Source organism: Nycticebus coucang, chromosome 8, assembly GCF_027406575.1.
Source record: "Nycticebus coucang isolate mNycCou1 chromosome 8, mNycCou1.pri, whole genome shotgun sequence".
Taxonomy (NCBI): domain Eukaryota; kingdom Metazoa; phylum Chordata; class Mammalia; order Primates; family Lorisidae; genus Nycticebus; species Nycticebus coucang.
Window position 1 is genome coordinate 95,351,590 of NC_069787.1, and position 21,827 is coordinate 95,373,416.

At 53.7% G+C, this 21,827-nt stretch overlaps 1 protein-coding gene across 8 annotated transcripts; it reads left to right on the forward strand.

Annotated features, from left to right (window-relative positions):
* The first annotated feature begins 3,282 nt into the window (after positions 1-3,282).
* SLC38A3 (solute carrier family 38 member 3) lies at positions 3,283-21,433 on the forward strand. Of its 8 annotated transcripts, none has more exons than XM_053598548.1 (17): positions 6,197-6,272; positions 6,386-6,695; positions 14,031-14,316; positions 14,418-14,499; positions 14,669-14,784; positions 15,685-15,758; positions 15,844-15,936; positions 16,041-16,122; positions 17,175-17,257; positions 17,351-17,409; positions 17,585-17,749; positions 17,824-17,903; positions 18,170-18,270; positions 18,507-18,631; positions 18,718-18,862; positions 20,358-20,461; positions 20,549-21,433. In XM_053598548.1, the coding sequence occupies exons 3-17, from the start codon at positions 14,216-14,218 to the stop codon at positions 20,651-20,653; spliced, it is 1,515 nt and encodes a 504-aa protein (XP_053454523.1). In that variant the 5' UTR covers positions 6,197-6,272; positions 6,386-6,695; positions 14,031-14,215; the 3' UTR covers positions 20,654-21,433. The 8 variants fall into 8 exon arrangements, with proteins under 8 accessions (XP_053454525.1, XP_053454523.1, XP_053454524.1 ...); XM_053598549.1 differs by having other exon boundaries at positions 6,389-6,695; XM_053598550.1 differs by lacking the exons at positions 6,197-6,272; positions 6,386-6,695 and adding an exon at positions 3,283-3,505 and having other exon boundaries at positions 14,191-14,316.
* The last annotated feature ends 394 nt before the right edge of the window (positions 21,434-21,827 follow it).

The following is a 21,827-nucleotide window of genomic DNA, read 5'->3' on the forward strand; positions in this document are numbered from 1 at the left end:
TAGGGCTCCAGCCATGCCACATACACCAGAGCTGGAGGCTTAGAACCCAGCCTGGACCTGCAATGACAGCTACAACTAAAAAAAAAAAAAAAAAGAAAAATAGCCAGGCGTTGTGGCTGGCAGCTGTAGTTCCAGCTACTTGGGAGGCTGAGGCAAGAGAATCACTTAAGCCCAAGAGTTTGAGGTTGCTGTGAGCTGTGATGCCACAGGACTCTACTGAGGGCGACATAGTAAGACTCCATCTCAAAAAAAAAAAATTCTTTTGTAGAAATAGAGTACCACTATGTTGCACAGGCTGGTCTTGAACTCCTGGCCTCAAGCAATCCTCCTACCTCACCCTCCAAGACTGTTGGGATTACAGATGTAAGCTACCACACCCATCCTGAACTCACATTATTTTAAGATTAAATAATATTCTTGAAACAGAATTTATTATAATTTTCTTTTCCTTGCCTTAATGTAGACAAAACTAATAATATTTTCAAAATCTGCTTCTGGAAAAATAATCATTAAAAATATTTATGGGGGGGCGGCGCCTGTGGCTCAGTGAGTAGGGCGCCGGCCCCATATGCCAAGGGTGGTGGGTTCAAACCCAGCCCCAGCCAAACTGCAACAAAAAAATAGCCGGGCGTTGTGGCGGGCGCCTGTAGTCCCAGCTTCTTGGGAGGCTGAGGCAAGAGAATCGCATAAGCCCAAGAGTTAGAGGTTGCTCTGAGCCGTGTGACGCCATGGCACTCTACCAGAGGGTGGTACAGTGACACTCTGTCTCTACAAAAATATATATATATATATTTATGGGGGATGGCGTCTGTGGTTCAAAGGAGTAGGGCACCCGCCCCATATACCAGAGGTGGCGGGTTCAAACCTGGCCCTGGCCAAAAACTGAAAAAAAAAAAAAAAAAATTTATAGGGGCCAGGCAAAATGGTTCATACCTATAATCCTAGCACTCCTGGAGACCAAGGCAGGAGGATCACTTGAGCTCAGGAATTTGAGACCAGCCTGAGCAGAGCAAGATCCTGTCTCTACTAAAAATAGAAAAATTAGCCAGATGTGGTAGCATTCACTTATAGTCCCAGGTACTTAGGAGGCTGAGGTAGGAGGATTGCTTGAGCCCAGGAGTGTAAATGAAGTTGCTGAGGTAGGCTGAGGCCATGGCTCTCTGGCCTGGGCAAAAAAACAAGACTCTATATAGGAGAGCTAGGCATAGTGGTTTTTACCTGTAATCTCAGTGACTTGAGAAGTGACTTGGGAAGATCACTGGAGCCCAAGAATTTGAGACCAACCTGGGCAACATAGCAAGACTCCCATCTCAACAAAGAAAAATTTTTTAAATTAGCTAGATGGTGGGGTGGCGCCTGTGGCTCAAAGAGTAGGGCACCGGCTCCATATGCCAGAGGTGGTGGGTTCAAACCCAGCCCTGGACAAAACAAAAACAAAAAAAACCCTGCAACAATAAATTAGCCAGATGTGTTAGTGCATACCTGTAGTTCTAGCTATTTGAGAGACTGAGGCAGAAGGATTGCTTGAGCCCAGGAGATTAAGGTTGTAGTGGAGTTCAAAGTTGTGGCAAGCTATGATTGTGCCACTGCACTCCAGCGTAGGTGACAGAGTGAGACCCCCATCTCTAAAAAAAAGACAAACAAAAAACTTGTATATAGAGGCACACATTTTTCTTGAGGGCTAGTATGGGCATGGGTGAGGAAGGGAATGGGCTGAGCTGGGGGACCAAAAAGGCAGAGGCCATGTTTTCATTACCCAACAGAGCCTGGGTCTACAAGGAGCTCTTCAACCAGCAGTCTGGGTCTGTGCGTTTGACCACACACACAAGATGTCACCAACAAGCCCAGACTGTAGGGGAGTGTTGGATGGACTGAGTTTGCAGGACCTTTGGGGGAGATGTCCAGGGGACAGACAGATACTCAGGGCTGGGCAGAAAGTTGCATGTAAGTGGCATCACCAATGTCCAGGGAGAGGGGGGCTATGAGTTTGATGAGAGCTGGAGAGGGGAGAGTAAGGTCACCCATGCATGAACATGGGAAGAACACAGCACGCATGTGGGCAGCCAAATGGGTGCTGCTCAGAAGCCTGAGAGGAGGATGGGACTCTGGCCAGTGGTGCAGGGCCCCTGCTGGATGGTCTTAGGCCTGGCTGAGCTGGGGATACTCATATCTAAAGACCCTACACTGAGGGTGGCGCCTGTGGCTCAGTCGGTAGGGTGCCGGCCCCATATACCGAAGGTGGTGGGTTCAAACCCAGCCCCGGCCAAACTGCAACCAAAAAATAGCCGGGCGTTGTGGCGGGCGCTGTAGTCCCAGCTACTCGGGAGGCTGAGGCAAGAGAATCGCTTAAGCCCAGGAGTTGGAGGTTGCTGTGAGCTGTGTGAGGCCACAGCACTCTACCAGGGGCCATAAAGTGAGACTCTGTCTCTACAAAAAAAAAAAAGCCCCTACACTGAGCAGTTTACTGGAGTGAGGTAGGGCAAGGGGTAGTGACAGGGATTTAGTAGGCAGAAACAAGCCAGAGGATAAGAGGCCTTGAGGAGCAGGAAGTGTTAATGAGAGGGAGGAAGCTGTGAGGAAAAGTAGATTGATGGTGCCTTTAACATAGTTGCCTTGTCTTGGAAGGAAGGTACTGAGCTCCCCAGTAAAGTGTCCAAACAATATTCAGGAGCTGGACCATGCCATTCAGGGAATCCTCCTATATATCATTCTGACCTCAGGATCTGGGATTCAGGACTTATTCCTGGATCCTGTGGGCTGGGGATACTGCCTGGCCTCCAACTGCCCTGTCAATGACCAGCATGCACGAGAGACCCCTAAGTCTCCCAGCCCAAAGCCTGCTCAACCCCACTCACCACAACAGTGTAATTATACCCTAAGGAATAGGATCAATGGGTGCCCAATGCCTGATTCACAGTCCAGGGCAGAGGATCAGAGAGAGCTTGTCCACAGCACCGTGGCCACACCTTAGTCTTGTAAGTAGGGGGCATTTACTGTGGGCACCTTTAGCCACTACCATTTCTGCCTGACCTACAACTTCAAGGTGTCCCTTAGGGTCCCCATGGCCCTCAGCTCTGGCTCTGGCAGGACTAACCTGGTTCAGTCACTGACCAGAGATTAGACAAGCCTGGTGTACGGTTAATGCCACTGACGTCAGGGCCTGGCTGGGTGGCCAGTGGGGTTTGAGCCCTCCCCACGGGCAGTAGCACATCCCATGTGATCAGGGCTCACTAAGCCGCTTCAGTGGCCAGAAAAGCTAGGGGCCAGATCTCAGGGGAGAGAGGGTGGTCATGCCAGGGCTGCAGGGGCCCAGCCTCTGGGGGCCCAGGCTGGGGTAAGGCTAAATAGGAAGTTTGCATATGGGGCCCCCTCTATATTTTCGTATCTTGTGTTGTGACACTAACCCCCTGCTCATGGGCAAAGAGGAGCCTCCCAGGCACTAAACTGACCAGAATATATATAGTCAGGAGCTGTGGATGTGGGTACTTGATCCTGGAATGTGAAGGTAAGGACCACCCTCTCCTTTAAGGCCTTCAAACCCCTCAGCATGACTCTGGAACAAGTGCCCTGCCCCCACATGCAGCCTCCACTTAACTCTTCTGATCTCACACTCACACTCCCTTTCCCTTTGGCTGAGCTATTTCCTCCATCTAGGATGCCCTTTCTCTTCCCCAAACTGCCATGTACCTTCCTTCCCCTTGGCAGAGCCAAGCCCAGAGGCTGCTTCTCTGTTAGACATTCTTTGATTCATGCCTTCCAGACCACCCATAGATAGCACTTGAGCCCCTGTGGCTGGGACTGTGTGAATAGGATGGGAAGGAGCAGCCACAGCAGATATTGGAATAGCTGGCTTTTCCTGGATACTCACACAGGGTTCTCAGGGGTGATCTACTTGGGTACTGAAAGACAAGTAGGAGTTTGCCAAGGTGAGACAGGGTGGGGAACCTTTGGCCCTGTGAACCACAAGGGCAGAGGCACAGGAGCACAAAGGCTGACATGTTCTGCAAATAGCAGGAATGTGTAGGTGGTCAGCAGGGCTATGGGGGAGGTGGAGAGGCCCACTGGGCATGGGCTGAGGTGATATTAGAGAGGCCAGCAGGGAAAGGGCAAGAGCCTGCAGGCTGTCCAGGGAGTCAGTGGACCAACAGAAGTGGTGGCATGGTGAGATGGGGCTGCCCAGCTAGAAGCTGAGAATTCATGCCTAGAGAGGGAGGTAGAGAGCAAAGGTCTGCTGGGGCCCTGCAGGGAGGCTCTGAACAATCATGGGACCCTAAGTTCTGCCCATGTGTCTGGTAGTCTTTGGGCCTATGTTGAAGTTTGCAGAAATGGATGAGTAGAGGCGGGAGCTGGGCTGAAGTTCCTCCCACCCTACACCCCAGGTGGCTGCCCCCTCAACACTGTGGCTACATGGACAGACATTCCCTCTGGCCGTTGGGAGAAGACACCCAGTAGCACTCAGAGACCCATCCCAGCTGTCCAGCTGTCCAGCCACTACGGGCTGGGCTGGGAGATTTGGCAGGTGGCAGGAAAGGCCTCTGAGCTGTGTTTGTCCTGGCCAGGGCCCAGGCCTAGCAACAATAAACATGCAGCCCTCCGCCCCCAGCCTGGCTACAACTGGCATGGCCTGAGGACCCCACATTATACCAAACTCTGGGCTTCTCACAGCAGCCCAGCCCAGACAACTCCTTGTCCCTCCAGGCAGGGTGACCTTGAGTCAGGCCTGAACCCCCCTGGAACTGCCAATGGGGCCCACCAGCCCTTTACAAATGCCTCCTGTGAGCATCCAGGGTACCTTCAGGTGAGAGATAAAGGGAGGGCCTGAGACCATGGTTAGCATCTCTCCTGACTAGCTCTGTCTCATGGAAGAGCTATGCCCTTTTGGAAGGTGGGTGTCTAATGGGCCCACATGATCAAAGTGAACTCTGATCCAGGGATTACATCAGCCCCAGGTCAGGAGGCAAAGACAGTCTCTTCCAATTTTCCAGCCACCAACAAGGCAGGAACTTGGGTGGTTTGAGGTTTTCAGGAGTTGTCGCTACTCCAGTGCCTTTCTCTTTATCCCTCTCAGCCATCTGAAACTCCCAGTCAGAGATGAGTCCCCTTGGCTCACAGCTTTCTCTTCACCCAATCCCCTCAGATCAGAAGAAAAGTCAGAGCCACTTCCTTGTAACACAGTGGGAAACTGAGGTATGCTAGGGCTTGGCTGTGGTGGTGCTGTGAGTCAGCAGGAGAGAATCCTGGAGTCCTGACTCCCAGCCCTGGGCAGAGATGGGGTTAGGCATGTCCTCTGAGGGAAGAGGGGTAGACATGACACAGAAGTCCAGCTTAGATACAGAACAGCAGAGGCCCTGGGATTAATCAGATCAGAGTCAGTGACTGAGAAGCAAGGGGCACAGCTGTTCTGGGACATCCCCTCCAGATCACTCCTAAGGTTATTGTCTCCCTCTGCTCCCTACTGGCTGGCCCTTGGACCTCAACACCCACCACCCATCTCTGAGCACCAAGGTCCTAGGTAGGATAGGAGTAGTGGGATAGGATCCTTCAGCCAAGAATGGGGTCATTCTAAAACTTCTGCCAGAGCACCAAGTCCTAGCCCCCACTTTGCATGGGCAAGCTAACAACTGTCTCCTACACTTAGAAATAAGGAAATGGGGCAGTGAGGCCCCAGGCAAGGATCAGAGCAAGCCAAGCTTTGCTCTCCTCCTGTCTTCACTGTCCCTGCAGCTGTTTGTTCCAGAACCCTATCCCCCTCTGGTTGGGAAGGGTGAGGCAGGTAGAAATATTCTATTGCCTGAGTGATGTCTGGAAGTCCCCTATTCAATCACCCTTCCGTGACGTTAAGCATTGCCCTAATCTTGCTCTCCTTGGCTGAAGATCTCCTTTTGGCTTCAGGGAGGTGAGCGAGGTCAGAGCACTTTAGGGATTACGATGAGAGACCTCAGAAAGAATCTACTTTGGACTTTTGACGGAAGTATTCCCTCCACAAGATTCAACTGAGCCCCTCTGGGAACAGCAGCTCTCCTACCTAGGGGCTCCCTAGCTCTCCAGCGGCCCCCTCGCTCCGGGCCTGCCCTGGGCCCCGCTCCTCTCCGACCAGCCCCTCCTCCCGCGGGCTGCAGGGGATTGGCGGGCCCGGGGCGGGCCGGGGGCGGGGCCGGGCGCCCTTCATCTCCCGCCGCTGCTGTCGCTGTTGCAGCCTTGTGTTCAGCCGGGAGCAGAGCAGACCGCACCGGCCCTAGCGGAGCTACGTGCGTGCCCAACCGTGAGGCCAGGTACCGCTGCGGGCTTCGATCGGCCCAGGGAAACTGGGAGGGCTGAGTCCTACTGTCCACTCTCCGGTCCCTGTCCGAGCTCTGGGTGGCTCCCCTTCCCTCCTTGACCCCAGCAGGAGCTCCAGCCTCCTGTGAGCCAAAGCCCCGGCGCGGGTCTCGGGACCGGCCAGTCGGAACTCAGCTCTGAACGTGAGAGGTGTGCCAGGAGGGACGCCTCGGGACCTCTTTACGGGACTGGGGCTACAGGACTTCTTGTTGGGGGCTCCGGCGGTACCCGACTGGCTTCCTCAGGCTGTGCCCACGGGGACAGGCTGGAGAGAGTCCTGAAGGAAGACCCAAGAGGGGCCCGGAACAGTTCCTGGAGCGCTGCCCCGACGGGCGCCTGACAGGCAGAGCAGGCAGGCTGGCACGCCGGGAATCCGGGTATATTTATCCCAGCCGCCTTGGGCAGGGGCTTGAGGGCAGATGGGGCCGGGCTGCCTAAGCGGCCGCGGGGTACATTCTGACCCCAGAATCAGTGCCATTTGCAGTGGAGCCAGCGAGCACCGCGGGCACAGGGAGCGCTTGGCTCCTTGGCCTGAGGGCCGGCACCTTGTGTGCTCCTCCCAACTTGGCGCCTGGGTGGGGCACAAGTATGAGTCTGCGGGGCTCACCGGGTAGGGAAGGGACCAAGACTTGGTTTGCATGAGCCCGCCTCCGCCCGACTGAACCCTTCGATTGGGCACTGAGAATGTGTGCGTTTGTTTACAGCCAGGGAGGGGGATGTCAGGGGCGGGGCCTATGGAGATCCATCCTTTTCCCCCTACAGTGACCTGTGCTCTGAGCCCAGGTATGGGCTCTCAAATGGAGCTCTTAGCCCTGAAGAGGGCTACGTCAAGGCCCTTGATACCTGGTGAACACTGTAAAGGGCACTTCCACTCATGGTCATCCTTCCTTCAGCCTGCCAGCTCTGTCCTTCTTCCTATGACTGTGCTGCCACTGTGCTGCCCTGGAAGAGGCCCTTGGACTTTCCACTCCTTCCTCTTCAGTAAACAGTCTGGGATGGGGCCTATTTCCTTCTGGAAAAGCACAAATCCCTTGGGGAATCTTAGTTTGGGTGCTAGAAAGCTAGAGAGATCCAAGGACAGTTCCATATTGAATGGGTGGAGGAAGTTCAGCATAAGCATGGAACCTCAGGAAAGGAGGGATAAGAAATGGGTGAGGTGAGGCCTGGCACATTTCTGAAAGGACTGGAATAAGTGAAGTCAGGAAGGGGGATCTCTGACTTTTAGGGTTGGAGACAGGGGACTGCACCTCTAGGGAGGGTGGGAGTTTGTGTTTCAGAATTTTATTCTGTCTGGGTCCATGAAGCCCATATCCTCACTGGCCTCTCACTTGTGGGCGTATATTTTGACCCCCATTACAAACTGTCCCCACCCCAGTCCAGGGATTCAGGTGGACAGACCATGAGAGTTGGCTGTTTCTTTGTGTCACCACCTCAACAAGCTGCCTGGAAGCCCTGGGAAAATGGAGAAATTGAGTCACAACAGACAGGCTGGGTGATTCATGGTCTCTGGGTGGGTAAGAGAAGGATTGTAAGCTGAAGTGAGAATACTCTGGAAGTCTGGGCTAGGTGTGGGACAAGCACACAATTTGAAGGGAAACATGCTGGCAGGAGAGTAGAGGGTGGCTGGCTACCAAGGAGGTACAATTTTGGCATGTGAGTGCATAAAAAGGTGGGCTGGACTGGGCTGTGCAGCCTATGCCATAGTAAAATGGGGACCTTGTGGGAGGATATTCTAGTGCAGGCAGTGCCAGGACCAGACCTCACTTGGAGCAGGCAAAATAGGCTGAGGACTTGCTCATGGTCCTAAATGCATTCCACTCACTTAACATTTGCTGAGCACCTACTATGTTACCTGTATATACTCAGTCTAGTGGTAAAGGATGGGCCTTTGACTCTGCATGGGAGGACAGATACAGGAGAACAGGGTGGGGCTCTAGAGGATCAGGCTGGGTGTTTGGGGGCCAAAGGGAAAGACCAGCTGCTAGGGCAGGAGGGGCTTTCCGGCCAGTGGCTTGGGGTGGCTTGGTTTTGAATTTCCGCTCTGCGGGCCACGTCCTGTGCACAGCCTCTCAGCCAGCACGTCTGCACACGTGCATGGCTACTGATAATGGGGGTCACTCCAACTGACCATTATCTCTGCATGTCTTTTCCATTGTTCAAGTAGGCAAATCCTGGGTGCTAGATCTCTGGACTTTCCAGCTGGGCCTGGCCTTGTGGCCCTAGTGGGCTCAGCCCCAGCCCCTGAATGTAATTGTATCTGGCCGTTAGGGGCATAACCTGCCCTGTGGGGACCTGGAGATGCAATTGTGGCCTTCTTGTGAGGTCTTCCAGGGTTCTGTCTGGCTATCTCTTCAGTGTCATTGGGCTTGCTGCCTCCTCCCTGGGCCTTCAGACTCCCTCTCCCCTTCTTACTGCTTCTGGAGCTCTTTTTTTTGGGGGGGGGAGGAGGGGCCTCTGTCTTTAGTCTCTTGCCTCTTGTTATTTCTCTGTTTCTTTCCATCTTGCAGTCTCTGACTGGTTCATCATTTCTCTATCTATTCCTTACTTTTCTAATTGTCTCTAACTCTGTCTCCCTGTCTGAATGTATGTCCATCTATATATATGTGACTTTTGTCTCTCTATATATACATTGTTTTCTATGTCCCTTTATATCCATCTGCATTTCTTTTCTTTTTTTTTTTTTTGTTTGAGACAGAGCCTCAAGCTGTTGCCCTGGGTAGAGTGCCGTGGCATCACAGTTCACAGCAACCTCCAACTCCTGGGCTTAAGTGATTCTCTTGCCTTAGCCTCACAAGTAGCTGGGACTACAGGCGCCAGCCACAACACCTGGGGTTTTTTTGTTTGTTTGGTTTTTGGTTGTAGTTATCATTGTTGTTTGGCAGGCCCAGGCTGGATTTGAACCTTCCAGCTCTGGTATATGTGGCTGGCGCCTTAGCCACTTCAGCTACAGGTCCCAAGCCCCATCTGCATTTCTTTTTTTTTTTTTTGTAGAGACAGAGTCTCACTTTATGGCCCTCGGTAGAGTGCCGTGGCCTCACACAGCTCACAGCAGCCTCCAACTCCTGGGCTTAGGCGATTCTCCTGCCTCAGCCACCCGAGTAGCTGGGATGACAGGCGCCCGCCACAACGCCCAGCTATTTTTTGGTTGCAGTTTGGGGCCGGGTTTGAACCCGCCACCCTCGGCATATGGGGCCGGCGCCCTACCGACTGAGCCACAGGCGCCGCCCAACCATCTGCATTTCTTTATCTCCCTGGGCCTCTCTGTCTGTCTCTGTCTATGGGTCAGTGTGCATGGACATATGTATTTAATGTCTGTGTGTTTTCTTTCCCCCACTCTCCCTGTCTCTTTCCTTCTTTTGCCTTGCTTTGCTTCATCCTGATTTTGGACATCACCCCTCCTCCAGGCTGATTTGCCTTTAGGGCCCCCCCCCACCCAAGTCAGGGTCTCCAGTGAGTCCTAAACTGCCCGAGGCCTGTGCTCCAGCTTTCTTTTGGGCCAGAAGTCCGGCTGTCCAAATATTTGGCCACCTCCAGGGGATTCCGGGTCAGCAGGAAGGAGAAAGGACTGGCTGGCGCAGGGTCTTCCCTACCTCTGGGGGGGCCACAATCACGTGATGTCCTGTCCTTTGCTTCAGCTGGGCCTTGGGCTGCACGTCCCTCTCAGCAGGCTGGCAATGAGGGGGAGGGGGCTGCTGCTGGCTTTAGTCCACTCTTGAACCAAGAGGTTCTGATTGTGCCTCACTGGGAGCAGCCTGAGCAAGAAGAGTCCAGGTCTGGATGGGAGGGAACACCAGGGAGGCTGGAGCTAGGCCCAACTATAAGCTTCTGTTAGAAAATGTACTCTGTCACAGGAAGGTCTACCTTCCGGCCCCAGCTGGGTCTCTCAGATCCTCCTAGACACCTCCGGATGCCCAGAACACAGAGGCACAGACCCCAGATCCCAGGGCCAGGGAGTGGGTGTGTGTGTGTGTGTGAGGGATTAGTGTGGCCAGTATATCAATGCTCTGGGCCATTTGCCTTTTTCCTGGATGTGCCCCTCCTGCATGTCACCCCCTTCAATACCAGCCCAATATTGGTCACACACTGGCTACTTGCATTGTTGTTTTGTGTTGTTGATGATGAGGGAATTGGCAGATGGGGGACTGGAATCCATTAGGGTCAAAATATGGATATATGGGTCTGAGGGAGAGGCAAAGGATGTCTTTTCCCTGTTCAGATACTCTTCTCCCACTTGCCTTATCCCTGAACCCCTGACCTCAGCTCCCACCAATCCCTGTGGTTATGCCTTGAGACATATAATTCAAACATGTCAATTGCATCCGGTTTTCTTGCTTGCTGGTGGCTTGTCCTAGGAGGGAGCGTCTTCCCTCTGAAACTTGCAGAAGCAAGTGAACAGAGGGGTAGCTGTTTAGATGGATAAATGAGCTGAGCTGGAGCTGGAGTAGTCCTCAGCCATGAGCCCCATGGGATGAGCACAATGGATCCTCAAGCCAGGCCATCTGCATCTCTCCTGAGATCAGAGCTGAGTTGAGTGCTGCCCAGGCACAGCAAGCTTCGTGGAATCTGTGCCCCAATCGGTGGATGTGGCCACAAGACCAAGGGAAGGACAGTATGGATGCCTCCTGTAGCCATCTCACTATCACACCCCCACTTATGTCTCTGAGCATTGCTGGGAAGGAAAGAAAGGCTCAGAGCCCTGGGGACACCAAGGACCTCCATCCTTGGACAGAGAGGTATGCTTCCTATAGAGGCTGACGCAAGCAGCCACCCCAAGGTGGCCTGGATTCCTGAGCCTCAAAATCTTTAATTAGCCAAGCTCAACACCTGCCAAGGTGTGCCTGACGTATTCTCACCCTGTGATGTCTGCGTGGGTGGGCGTTACCTTCTATATCATCCTTGTGTCTCCTGGTCCCTCCTGGCTCTTATCTCTCAGAAGAGCAAACAGGTCCTAGGGCAGTGGCCTTGGCCATCGATTTACTGCCTGGGCCCATGCTGCACCCATGAAAGATGCCATTCTAATGATCTGCCCAAAGTTGCATAATCTCCCTGACCTAGCACCAGCCTCCTCTCTGGGTATCCATGGCCTGCCCTGGGGGTAAAGGCCTTAGGAAGGTTACTCACTGTACAGCGTGGCTAAGCCTCAAGGGACCCCTAGAGGACAGGGCGATGCTGAGGGGTCTTGAGTAGGGAGTACTCTGCCCCTGGTCACAGTAAGACAGGACCAAGCCAGGACTTAGACTCAGAGTGTCTACTCTGGGCTTTCACCACAGTAAACAGGCTCTGCTGGCAGCTTTTTCCTACATAGGGCTCTCCCCTGAGCTTGCCCTGACTCCACAATACATAGGACTCTGGGAGGCCGTAGGTCTGAGGGGTGGGAGCTGTCAAGTCTCAACAAATGGCCAGAGGCCCACATGCCAGGCCTGAGCTAATCCCCACTGTAGTCCCCCAGGACTCATTCTGGCCCTAGATGTAAGTACAGACCCCTTGGCCTGGCTGTTAAGGTTCTGTCAGGCTTATCTGTAGCTATGGAACCTTCACTTCACCCTCACAGCCTGCCTTGCCCCTCACCTCAGGGCCTTCACATGTGCTTCTGTCCTCTGCCTGAGGCACTCTTTCCTAATGGACAACTCAGGGGCTCCTTCTGGAACTTTGGGACTGGCTTTACCACCTCCTCCAGGAAGCCTTACTTGATTCCTTTTTTTGGAAGGCAGCTATGCTCACCACTGTACCACCAATGTCAGCACTTGATCCTTTTTTTGAATCCCAGTAGTATGTGATTCATATTCAGTTGCAGAAAGAGCTATAGGGTGGTGGTAAGGGTGGTATGGGGAGTGTCTTTTCCAGACTAGAGGTACTTGAGGCAGAGTATTCCATGTCCTTTCTGTGATCTCAGGCCAGCCCAAGACTCAGCAATGACTGATCATGAGTAATAGCCACCAAGCCCCAAAGATCTAGGCCCAGGTCCTACAGAGGGGTTGGGAAACCTGAAGCCAGGACCTCAGACACCTGGGGCCCATGCCATGGACTGTGGTCTCCTGAGAGGCAGTGCCTGGCTACTAGGGAAGGATATTAAGGCAGAGAAGTGTGCTTTGTCCAGCCTGCCAATTCAGCACACTCTGAGGGCCTGTCCGAGCTTGCCCAGGGCAGGGGGCTGAGTGAGGACAACCCTAATGGAGTGCCAGGAGCACTCTGGAGTGACTCTGCAGACCAGGCACCAGCACCTCCACACCCAGGTAGGATCCTTGGAGGGATGCAGAAGGCAGGGCTGAGGGTGGGCTGGAAGGAGAGAAGGGCTCAGAGGCCAGCATCAGAAGAAGGAGAGGAAGGTTTGAGGGGTGCAAGAGTCCCACGTGTGAGGTCTCTAAGCCAAGGTGCCTGGGATCTGAGCTCTGGCATGGAGCTTCCTGGGCCAATGAGGGGAATGAGTCCTTGGTCAGTGGTATATGAATGCTGCCTCTGAAGTACCAGGGCCAGAGGCCTGAACCTCATCTCTTCTGTTCACCCCCCCCATCCCTGAGTGCTAAGTTTGAGCCCCTTAGTGTTCTAGATTCAAGAGCAGACCTGAGGGCATCAGAGGCTAGAGTGAAGATAAGGAATTCAAGACAAGATTTAGGGCTTCTAAGAAGAGGGGGTGTCTGGCCTCTGGCTGTGCCTGGAAATGTTGTGCCCTTTCTGGTCTCCACTCTGGCTTTAGCTTTCCTGCTAGCCAATCTGGCCTTCAGGATGTTCTTATAGAACCTGAGGGCACTATGCCTAGTTACCTCTTGGTATGAGGTAGGCACCTCCCATCCCCAGTGATGGAAGACGGGCCAGTGAGTTGTCTGGACAGTGGGAAGGTATAGGGGGGCAAGGAAACTGATTTATTTGAGGCCCAGAGCAGCCAAACCCTGAGAATAGGGACAGGGTACTACCTGGCAATCCAGGTTCCTCTATGGCTAGACAAGGCCCTGAGCTCCTGGCCTGGGGCTTCAGGAAGTAGAGGATCCATTCAGAGGGTCCACTCTTGGATGGTGGGCACCTGAGGGTTGGGGGTTCCCTGACAGGTGAAAAGAGGCTTGAAGGAGAACATGGCCCTAAGACCAGAGCTCAGTAGAGGGTAAGGCCCATGTAGCCTTACCCTACTGGGCCCTGGAGCACCCATTTCCTGGAAGACCCCCTGAGGGCCCTTTGCCACAGTCAGGCGGGAAGGGCCCAGGTGTCCAGCCACCCAGCACCGCCTTCAGGCATCCTGGCTCCAAGGAGGGACAGCCTCTGCGCCTGCCGTTCCCAGCGCCAGCTCTCAGCCCACAGAGGGGCCTTTGTTCTGGTTGCCAACAGTGCCCGCCGGGCAGCTGGGAACAGGGCCCACAGCCCTTACCCCTCCCAAGGCCTCCAACCGTCAGGCAGTGCCATTCTAGGTTGTCCAGGGGGCCACTGACACACAGGGCCAGTGCAGGAAACCATCTTCTAGTACTAATGTCAGAGAAGGGGAGTCTGTCCAGGATGCATACCCAGACTGGGACCTGGAGGGCTGGGACTCAGCACCAGGGATCTTGGTGCCACTGGGCTCTGAACTCAGGTCATCCAGATGACCTTTACTTCACAAATGGGAAACTGAGTCCCCAAGGCATTGACTCAGGGTGTGTGTAGGGGGTGCGTTGTGTACTGGCTACTGCGTCCCATCAGGATATCCTGAGATCTTAGGTGTCTGAGCTCTCTTCTCCCAATGACAGAAGCCAGGGAGGCAGCAGGCAGAACTGCATGTGCATGTGTGTCTTGAGTTACTCCTGGGAGGTGCACTATGGCTGCAGGCCTCATTTAGAGGGGCCCAAGGAAGGGGCATAACCAGAAGGACTGGCTGCTCTGAAGACTACTATGTTGGTTTGAGGGCAGTGCTCCTAGTGGTGTTCCCTGAGCCATGGAAGCGCCTTTGCAGACAGAGATGGTGGAGCTGGTGCCCAACGGCAAACATTCAGAGGGGCTGCTCCCAGTCATCACCCCGCTGGCAGGCAACCAGAGGTGAGTAGAAGAGGGACCCTGTGATGGTTCAAGACAGGTCAGGGAAGGGGTACAGAGGAAAGGGCTAGAGCTGAGCCACCTGCCCTGGCCTGTGCCTGCAGGGTTGAGGAACGCGGACGGAGCTGTGTTGAGGGCAAGGGCTTCCTGCAGAAAAGCTCCAGCAAAGAGCCACACTTCACTGACGTGAGCTGGGCAGCAATGAGGGGGTTTGGGGGTACTGTGGGAAGTTGAATGCAGTAATGATGTGCTGTGGGGCAGCAGCAGGAGGCCAAGGGGCAGTGAGGGGAACCCATGATGCCTCCATGCCTAGTTGACTCCCTCACCCCTCACCTTCCCACTCTGGTACCTGCAGTTCGAGGGGAAGACATCATTCGGGATGTCAGTGTTCAATCTCAGCAATGCCATCATGGGCAGCGGCATCCTGGGGCTCGCCTATGCCATGGCCAATACAGGCATCATCCTTTTTCTGTGAGTGCCCTCAGCAAACTTTCTAAAACAGGGATCCCTAAACAAGCCTCCAATTGTGTGACCTTCCAGGATCTGCCAGTTCCCTGTCCCAAGGCCTAGGCTGCAGTGGGTGGGCACTTATTACAGTAAACCCAAACCGCAGCTGAAAAAACATCTGTGGCCATACAAATTTACCTCACTGCCAGGTAGACTCACTGAGGTCAGGACACAGGGCCAGCCTTATAGGCCTGAGTGTGTCCTTCTACCACCTTTACATGTGATGGCCAAGCCCATGGCCAGGTCTCATGTGGGTACACGTGTCCTTTGCCTAGGGGCTTTGCCCAGCAGCCTGAATGGAAAACATGTCTGTCCCAAGGACTCAAGAAAAGGAAATACTCCGGGCGCCTGTAGTCCCAGCTACTAGGGAGGCTGAGGCAGGAGAATCGCTTAAGCCCAGAGTTGGAGGTTGCTGTGAGCTGTGTGATGCCACGGCACTCAACCGAGGGCGATAAAGTGAAACTCTGTCCCTACAAAAAAAAAAAAAAAAGAGGGCAATTCCTGTGGCTCAAGGAGTAGGGCGCTGGCCCCATATACCAGAGGTGGTGGGTTCAAACCCAGCCCCGGCCTAAAAAATAAAAAATAAATGTTTAAAAAAAAAAAAAAGAAAGAAAAAGAAAAGGAAATACTCAGAGGGCAGTTATAGGGACACTCTCCACCCAGAGGGCCATTTCTGGGCATGTTCCATCCTGGGTCAAACGGGGCCCAGGGCCTGCTGGGCTTTCATCCATACCTGTTGGGGGATCCAGACACCCAGGTTGCAGACTCCTCCAAACCCAGTACTCCCAAACTCCTCACCCCCTACCAGCCAGGGGACCCCCCCCCACAGTGGCATCTTTTCATCTATCTTCCCATGTTTCCCAGGTTCCTGCTGACAGCTGTTGCCCTGCTCTCCAGCTACTCCATCCACCTGCTACTCAAGTCCTCAGGAATTGTGGGTGAGCCTCACACTGTCTGGAGCAGGCTAGGGGTAAGGAGGACTAGGGTGAGCTGCCCTGACATACTGACCCCCTGCTCTTGCAGGCATCCGTGCCTATGAACAACTGGGCTACCGTGCCTTTGGGACCCCGGGAAAGCTGGCAGCGGCCCTGGCTATCACATTGCAGAACATTGGAGGTGAGACCAGAGGGCAGGGGACAGGCAGGCAAGGCGTGGGTAGACAGGCCTGAAGACTGACTAGTTTGGCTGACCTCAGCACCTGCCTGCCCCTCTCCCCTCAGCCATGTCCAGCTACCTGTACATCATCAAGTCCGAGCTGCCCCTTGTCATACAGACCTTCCTGAACCTGGAGGAGAAAACCTCGTGAGCCCTGGGATGGGGAGGGCTGGGTGAGGGTGGGAAGCCCTAGTCTGTCCCTCCATGCCCTTCACTGGCTTAGGGTGGGGGGGCCAGGCTGGGCTGGTAAGAGAGAGGAGACAGAGCAGATAAGTGTCTGACAGAGGGAGCAGAGAGTTGCCAGAAGAGCCAACATTCAGTCCATAGTTGTTTATGAAGCACCCCGGGGACCCCCTAGCTCTAGACCTGGCCTAAGAGCATGAGTGCCTTGGGCTTAGCTGTAAGTGCCTGCTGTTCCTGACCATGGGGTTAGCCCCACTCCCACCAAGATATTAAGCCCAGGATATCCCAGTTACCCATCACTTTAGCCATAGAAAACATGTCTGTCCCTTTAGCCGGCACTGAGCTGAACATCAGCTATGTTATGTGGTGAGAGGCAGAGAGGACACAGGCCCTGCTCTTGGCAGCCCAGCTCAGGCAAGCAGAGGGGCTGTGAGGCTCACAGCTGCTTTGGAAGGGGGATGGGTTAAGATTCTGCCCTGGGGGCCTTTCCCAAGGGGTTGGCCTTTGAGCTTACTCTTGAAGGATGGTCCTGGCCCTTATCCCCTTGCCTTCTATGCCCCTGAACATTCCTGGGGGGTAGCGGAGGGGGCAGAATAATACAAGGTCCAGAAGCAAGAAGGAACCACACAGGGTTCAGGTTATTGGCAAGTCCCTGAGATCCTTGGGAAAAACAGTACCCTCTCCAGAGCCAAGTCCCTTCATCCCAACCACCTCCCTCCAGAGGTTGGATCCACACCTGTGTGTCCTGAGAAAAACAACAGCAGTGACTATAATCATAATGGTTACCAAGCACAAGCTATGTGCCAGGCCCGCACCTTAGTCCTCTTATTACTGAGAAGCAGAACACTGAAAGTATGCCCATTTTGCAAATGGGGAAAGGGAGACTTAGGCTGTGGACAAATATTCTTCAGAGGTCACTCAGTGACTCAGTAGTGCCACTGGTAACTCCAATTAGGGGAGGTGGCCCACCCCAAGCTGCGTGGACTCTGACCCTGCTCCCCACTCCCATCATGCAGGGACTGGTACATGAATGGCAATTACTTGGTGATCCTGGTCTCTGTCACTATCATTCTGCCCCTGGCACTGATGCGGCAGCTTGGTGAGTGGGGGGCAGGGTGGGGCCTTGGAGGGGGATTTTGGAAGGATACACAAGAGGAAGCCCCCAGTCTCAATTCCCCCCTTCATTTTTCAGGCTACCTGGGCTACTCCAGTGGCTTCTCTCTCAGCTGTATGGTGTTCTTCCTAATTGCAGTGAGTCATCCTCCATGCTGGTAGAAGAAGGGGGCAGGTCAGAGGGAAGGGGCAGATCTCTGTGGGAAGCATGGGCCAGAAGGCAGCTCCTCCAGTCCTAATCTAAATGCAGCTTCATGGTGATTTCCCAGGCAGCGTAGCTTGATTCTGATACCCTCTTCCTTCCCTATACCAGGTCATCTACAAAAAGTTTCACGTGCCCTGCCCACTGTCCTCCAACTTCACCAATATCACAGGCAACTTCAGCCATGTGGAGGTCATTGAGGAGAAGGAGCAACTGCAGGTGGAGACTGAGGCTGCAGCCTTCTGCACCCCAAGCTACTTCACACTCAACTCACAGGTTCTGATAGGCCAGGGAGGGACAAGGGGCCTGGTGAGAGGGGACTGCCTTGACACAGTCTCATGTTTCTCCAGACAGCATACACCATCCCCATCATGGCCTTCGCCTTCGTCTGCCACCCGGAGGTGTTGCCCATCTATACAGAGCTCAAGGAGTAGGTGTCTGTGGCTTGGAGGGGGAAGGACTGCCTTGAGCTGGTTTGGGGAGAATAGATGTGGTCCTGGGTATGTGCGGCGAGTGACAGGAGCCAAATCCCTTTATCTAAGATCTCTGTGGCTGCCATGAAGAGAGATTGGGGCAAGAAGGAGACTCCTTCAGCTGATAAATGATTAGAGTGTGGTGCCAGAGAGACCCTGGGGCACATGGAGTCCCCAGTGTGGCCAAGCTTGTCACTAATGTGCATCCCCTACTGCCCCATAGCCCCTCCAAGAGGAAGATGCAGCACATCTCTAACCTGTCCATTGCTGTCATGTACGTCATGTACTTCCTGGCTGCCCTCTTCGGCTACCTCACCTTCTATGGTATGGCTGGACCAGTGAGCAGAGGCTGAGGCCAGGCTGGGGTTACGGGGCTGGTCAGTATGGCCATAGTACCCTGCATTCTATAGGCACTTATTAGATATATGATACACAATTGTACCCTGTAGCTGTGGAAGTGAGTCTGCACACCACTCCCCACAGTGTCAGAGTCCACCAGGCAGCTCATTTCCCAACTCTGTCCTGGGCCACCTGCTGACCACTCTCCCTACCTGCCGCAGATGGGGTGGAATCAGAGCTGCTGCACACTTACAGCAAGGTGGACGCGTTTGATGTGCTGATCCTGTGTGTGCGCGTGGCCGTGCTGACAGCAGTTACACTCACGGTGCCAATTGTTCTGTTCCCGGTAAGCCAGTGGGCAGGTAGCCAGACCAAGGGAGAGGTGAGGCTGATGAGGCTGACAGCTGATGATTCTTCCTGTCTGCACCCCAGGTGCGCCGCGCCATCCAGCAGATGCTGTTTGAGAACCAGGAGTTCAGCTGGCTGCGGCACATACTCATCGCCATCTGCCTGCTCACTTGTATTAACCTGCTGGTCATCTTTGCCCCCAACATCCTGGGCATCTTCGGGGTCATTGGTGAGGGTCTGGCTGTAGAAGTAGGGTATTGTCTCAGAGAATTTCACTTTCCTGGCAGATTTCTGAGCTCACACCCTACATTTAAGTGATGGCTATTGGCCATGCACAGTTTGGCCTCCCATCTGAGCTCTTGTCCTTAAGGCTTTTCTAATCCCTTTTGAGGGCTCAGACCACTGAGTCTTTCACTCTTGCTGGGGAACAAAGGTGGACCCCAGGGGCCAGGGGCCTCTACAAAGAATCTTGTTGGGTATTATCCCTATTTATGAGGAAACTAAAGTTGAGAGTGATTAAAGAAGCAGCAGCAAGCCAGACACAGTGGCTCACACCTTTGGGGAGGTGGAGACAGGTGGATTGCCTGAGATCACAGATTCTAACTCCAGGTTTGAGACCAGCCTGAGCCAGAGCAAGACCTCATCTCTAAAAATAGCTGGACCTTGTGGTGGGCGCCTGTAGTCTCAGCTACTTGGAAGGCTGAGGCAAGACAATCACTTAAGCCCAAGAGTTGGAGGTTGCTGTGAGCTACAATGCCACGGCACTCTACCAGGGGCTACAAAGTGAGACTGTCATAAAATCACAAAAAAAAATAAAATAAAATAAAGAAGTAGCAGGTCCACACCACCTCGATTCAGCCCCAGGCTCATCAGACTCCAGGTTTGGTATCTGTCCACTGCCCTATCCTAGATGTGGCTCTGAGCTGGAAAATCAGAAAATTTTGAAATAACTTTGGGGTGACCCAACTCCGGGGACTGACTCCCCAACCCAACTCTGCAGGGGCTGACAAACAGACCTGGAAGCTGACTATCAAGGATAACATGGACAGTACTCTTGGTTCTATGTATCTGAAATCCAACTCAAAATGAAGTAAGCAGAAAAGAATGCATTGGTCAAATAATGGCAAAGCCTTCACGAATAGCTGTGTCCAGGAGCCCAATATCCTTATGGCTTTGTCTGTTTCCACCTCTTGACTTGCCTTTCCCCACTGCTAGTTCATTCACTGACATTCTTCTGATGCCAGCAGCAACAGCTTTCCATTCTGGTGGATAGAAAACAAGAGGGAAGGCGGCGCCCGTAGCTCAGTGAGTAGGGCACTGGCCACATAAACCAAGGCTGAGCAGGTTCTAACCTGGTCCAGGCCTGCTAAATAACAATGATAATTACAACCAAAATATAGCCGGGCATTGTGGTGGATGCCTGTAGTCCCAGCTACTTGGGAGGCTGAGGCAAGAGAATCACTTAAGCCTAACAGTTTGAGGTTGCTGTGAGCTGTGACACCAGGGCACTTTACCAAGGGGGACATAGTGAGGCTATTTCAAAACAAACAAACAAACAAAAAAAAAAAAAAAAGGAGGGAGAGCCTGGTGGGCTTCCTAAAATCAGGTAGAGCCACAGAAATTCCCTCACTGAGTAATGTCTAATCTTATTGCAAAGGTCACCCTCAAACCAAACCTTAGCCAATAGGTGGACATGATCCAAGGCCATGTCTTGTTCTTTGCAGGTGCCACATCTGCCCCATGCCTCATCTTCATCTTCCCTGCCATCTTCTACTTTCGAATTGTGCCCACTGAGAAGGAACCTGTGAAATCTACCCCCAAAATCATGGTGCGAGGGGCCCGGAGGCTGGTGGGCTGGTGTGGGGATGAGGGGCTGCCCTGGCTTTGAGCCTGACCCTGACTTCTGACCCCACAGGCTCTTTGTTTTGCTGTGCTTGGCCTCTTGCTGATGACCATGAGCTTGAGCTTCATCATCATTGACTGGGTTTCAGGGACTGGCCAGCATGGAGGAAGCCACTAGAGAATCCATCCTGTTCTGTCTACCTGTCCTAGAACCCCTATCCAAACTCTCTAGCCCCTGCTCCCATCCAGCAGCCAGTGAGGGTAGGAGAAAGATGCAATTAACACTATGGCATTTGGCCCCATGTCCTCTCTGGAGAAGGTTTTTATAAAGGAGCCAGGACCAAGGCCCTTGGGTCATGCCCCTGCTGGGCTCCAGAGCCATAGGGGCTTCCTGAACTGGGAGCAGGATGGGGCTGTCATCTCAGATCCAACTCAAGCTCCTCCAACCACTCATGCACAAATGCAACTGCTTCTTGAGGTTTCTCAGCCTATAGAGGCACACAGAGCTGGAACCCAAGCCTGCAGCCATTCTCCCACACTGCTGCAAGGCCATGTCTGTACCCTGGGGCCTCTTCTGTCCCAGCCCACTTGTTTTTCCTCCTTCTATCCCCTAGACCCCATTCAGTCACTTGGGCTCAGGCCCTTGGATGCTCTTTTCCCATGCCCTCCACAGGAGGAGACCTCACCCTACCCTATAGCTGGGCTGGGGCCAGTAGGTTCTACTAAAGGTGGGGCTGGTGTGTGGTTACCCCCAAGGGACTATTGCCCTGCCCCTTCACCAGTCCTGGGGAGGCTGGGACTCCCCACCCAAGCCTGGCCATAGCTCATATTCCACTGCTGGGGGAAGAGAGAGGCTGGGCCTAAAATGTCCTGCCCTTGGGACCCAAAGACCCCTAGGGCCAGACTGGGGCAAAGTGGGGAGGCTGGCAGCTCCCTTTTATAAATATTATACACAAGACCTGCCGTGTTTTATATTTTTGGTCTCTGTGGACCCTAGGTTCCTGAAAAGTGGAGTGGGAGCCAGGACACGGGTGGAGTGGAGTCCCCTGTCTCCTTGTCTGGGATAAGGGTGGGAATAGGGCAAGTTCCCCACCCACCCTGTCCCTGCCTCCCAAACCAAGCAGTGGCACAATCAGACCCAGCTCTGGGCCTGAGCCAGGCTCAACACAGACCTGCTTTCTCACGGGGTGAGGTGGGGAGGAATTAATGAGGCTCCAGGAAGTGGGACAGAGAGTGGCCTCCGGAAGGAGGCAACGTGAGGTGCATCCCCAGTAGCTTCAGGGAGGGTCTAAATTGGGGGCAGCTGAGCCCTGAGGGTGCTCGAAGAAGGGCCTGCTCTTCCCTGTCTCTCA

Coding starts and splice junctions, on each gene's coding strand:
- SLC38A3 (XM_053598550.1), top strand. CDS start 14,216: ATGGAAGCGCCTTTGCAGACAGAGATGGTGGAGCTGGTGCCCAACGGC. Junction 14,317..14,417: donor CCGCTGGCAGGCAACCAGAG/GTGAGTAGAAGA, acceptor CTGTGCCTGCAG/GGTTGAGGAACGCGGACGGA. Junction 17,258..17,350: donor GGCACTGATGCGGCAGCTTG/GTGAGTGGGGGG, acceptor TTCATTTTTCAG/GCTACCTGGGCTACTCCAGT.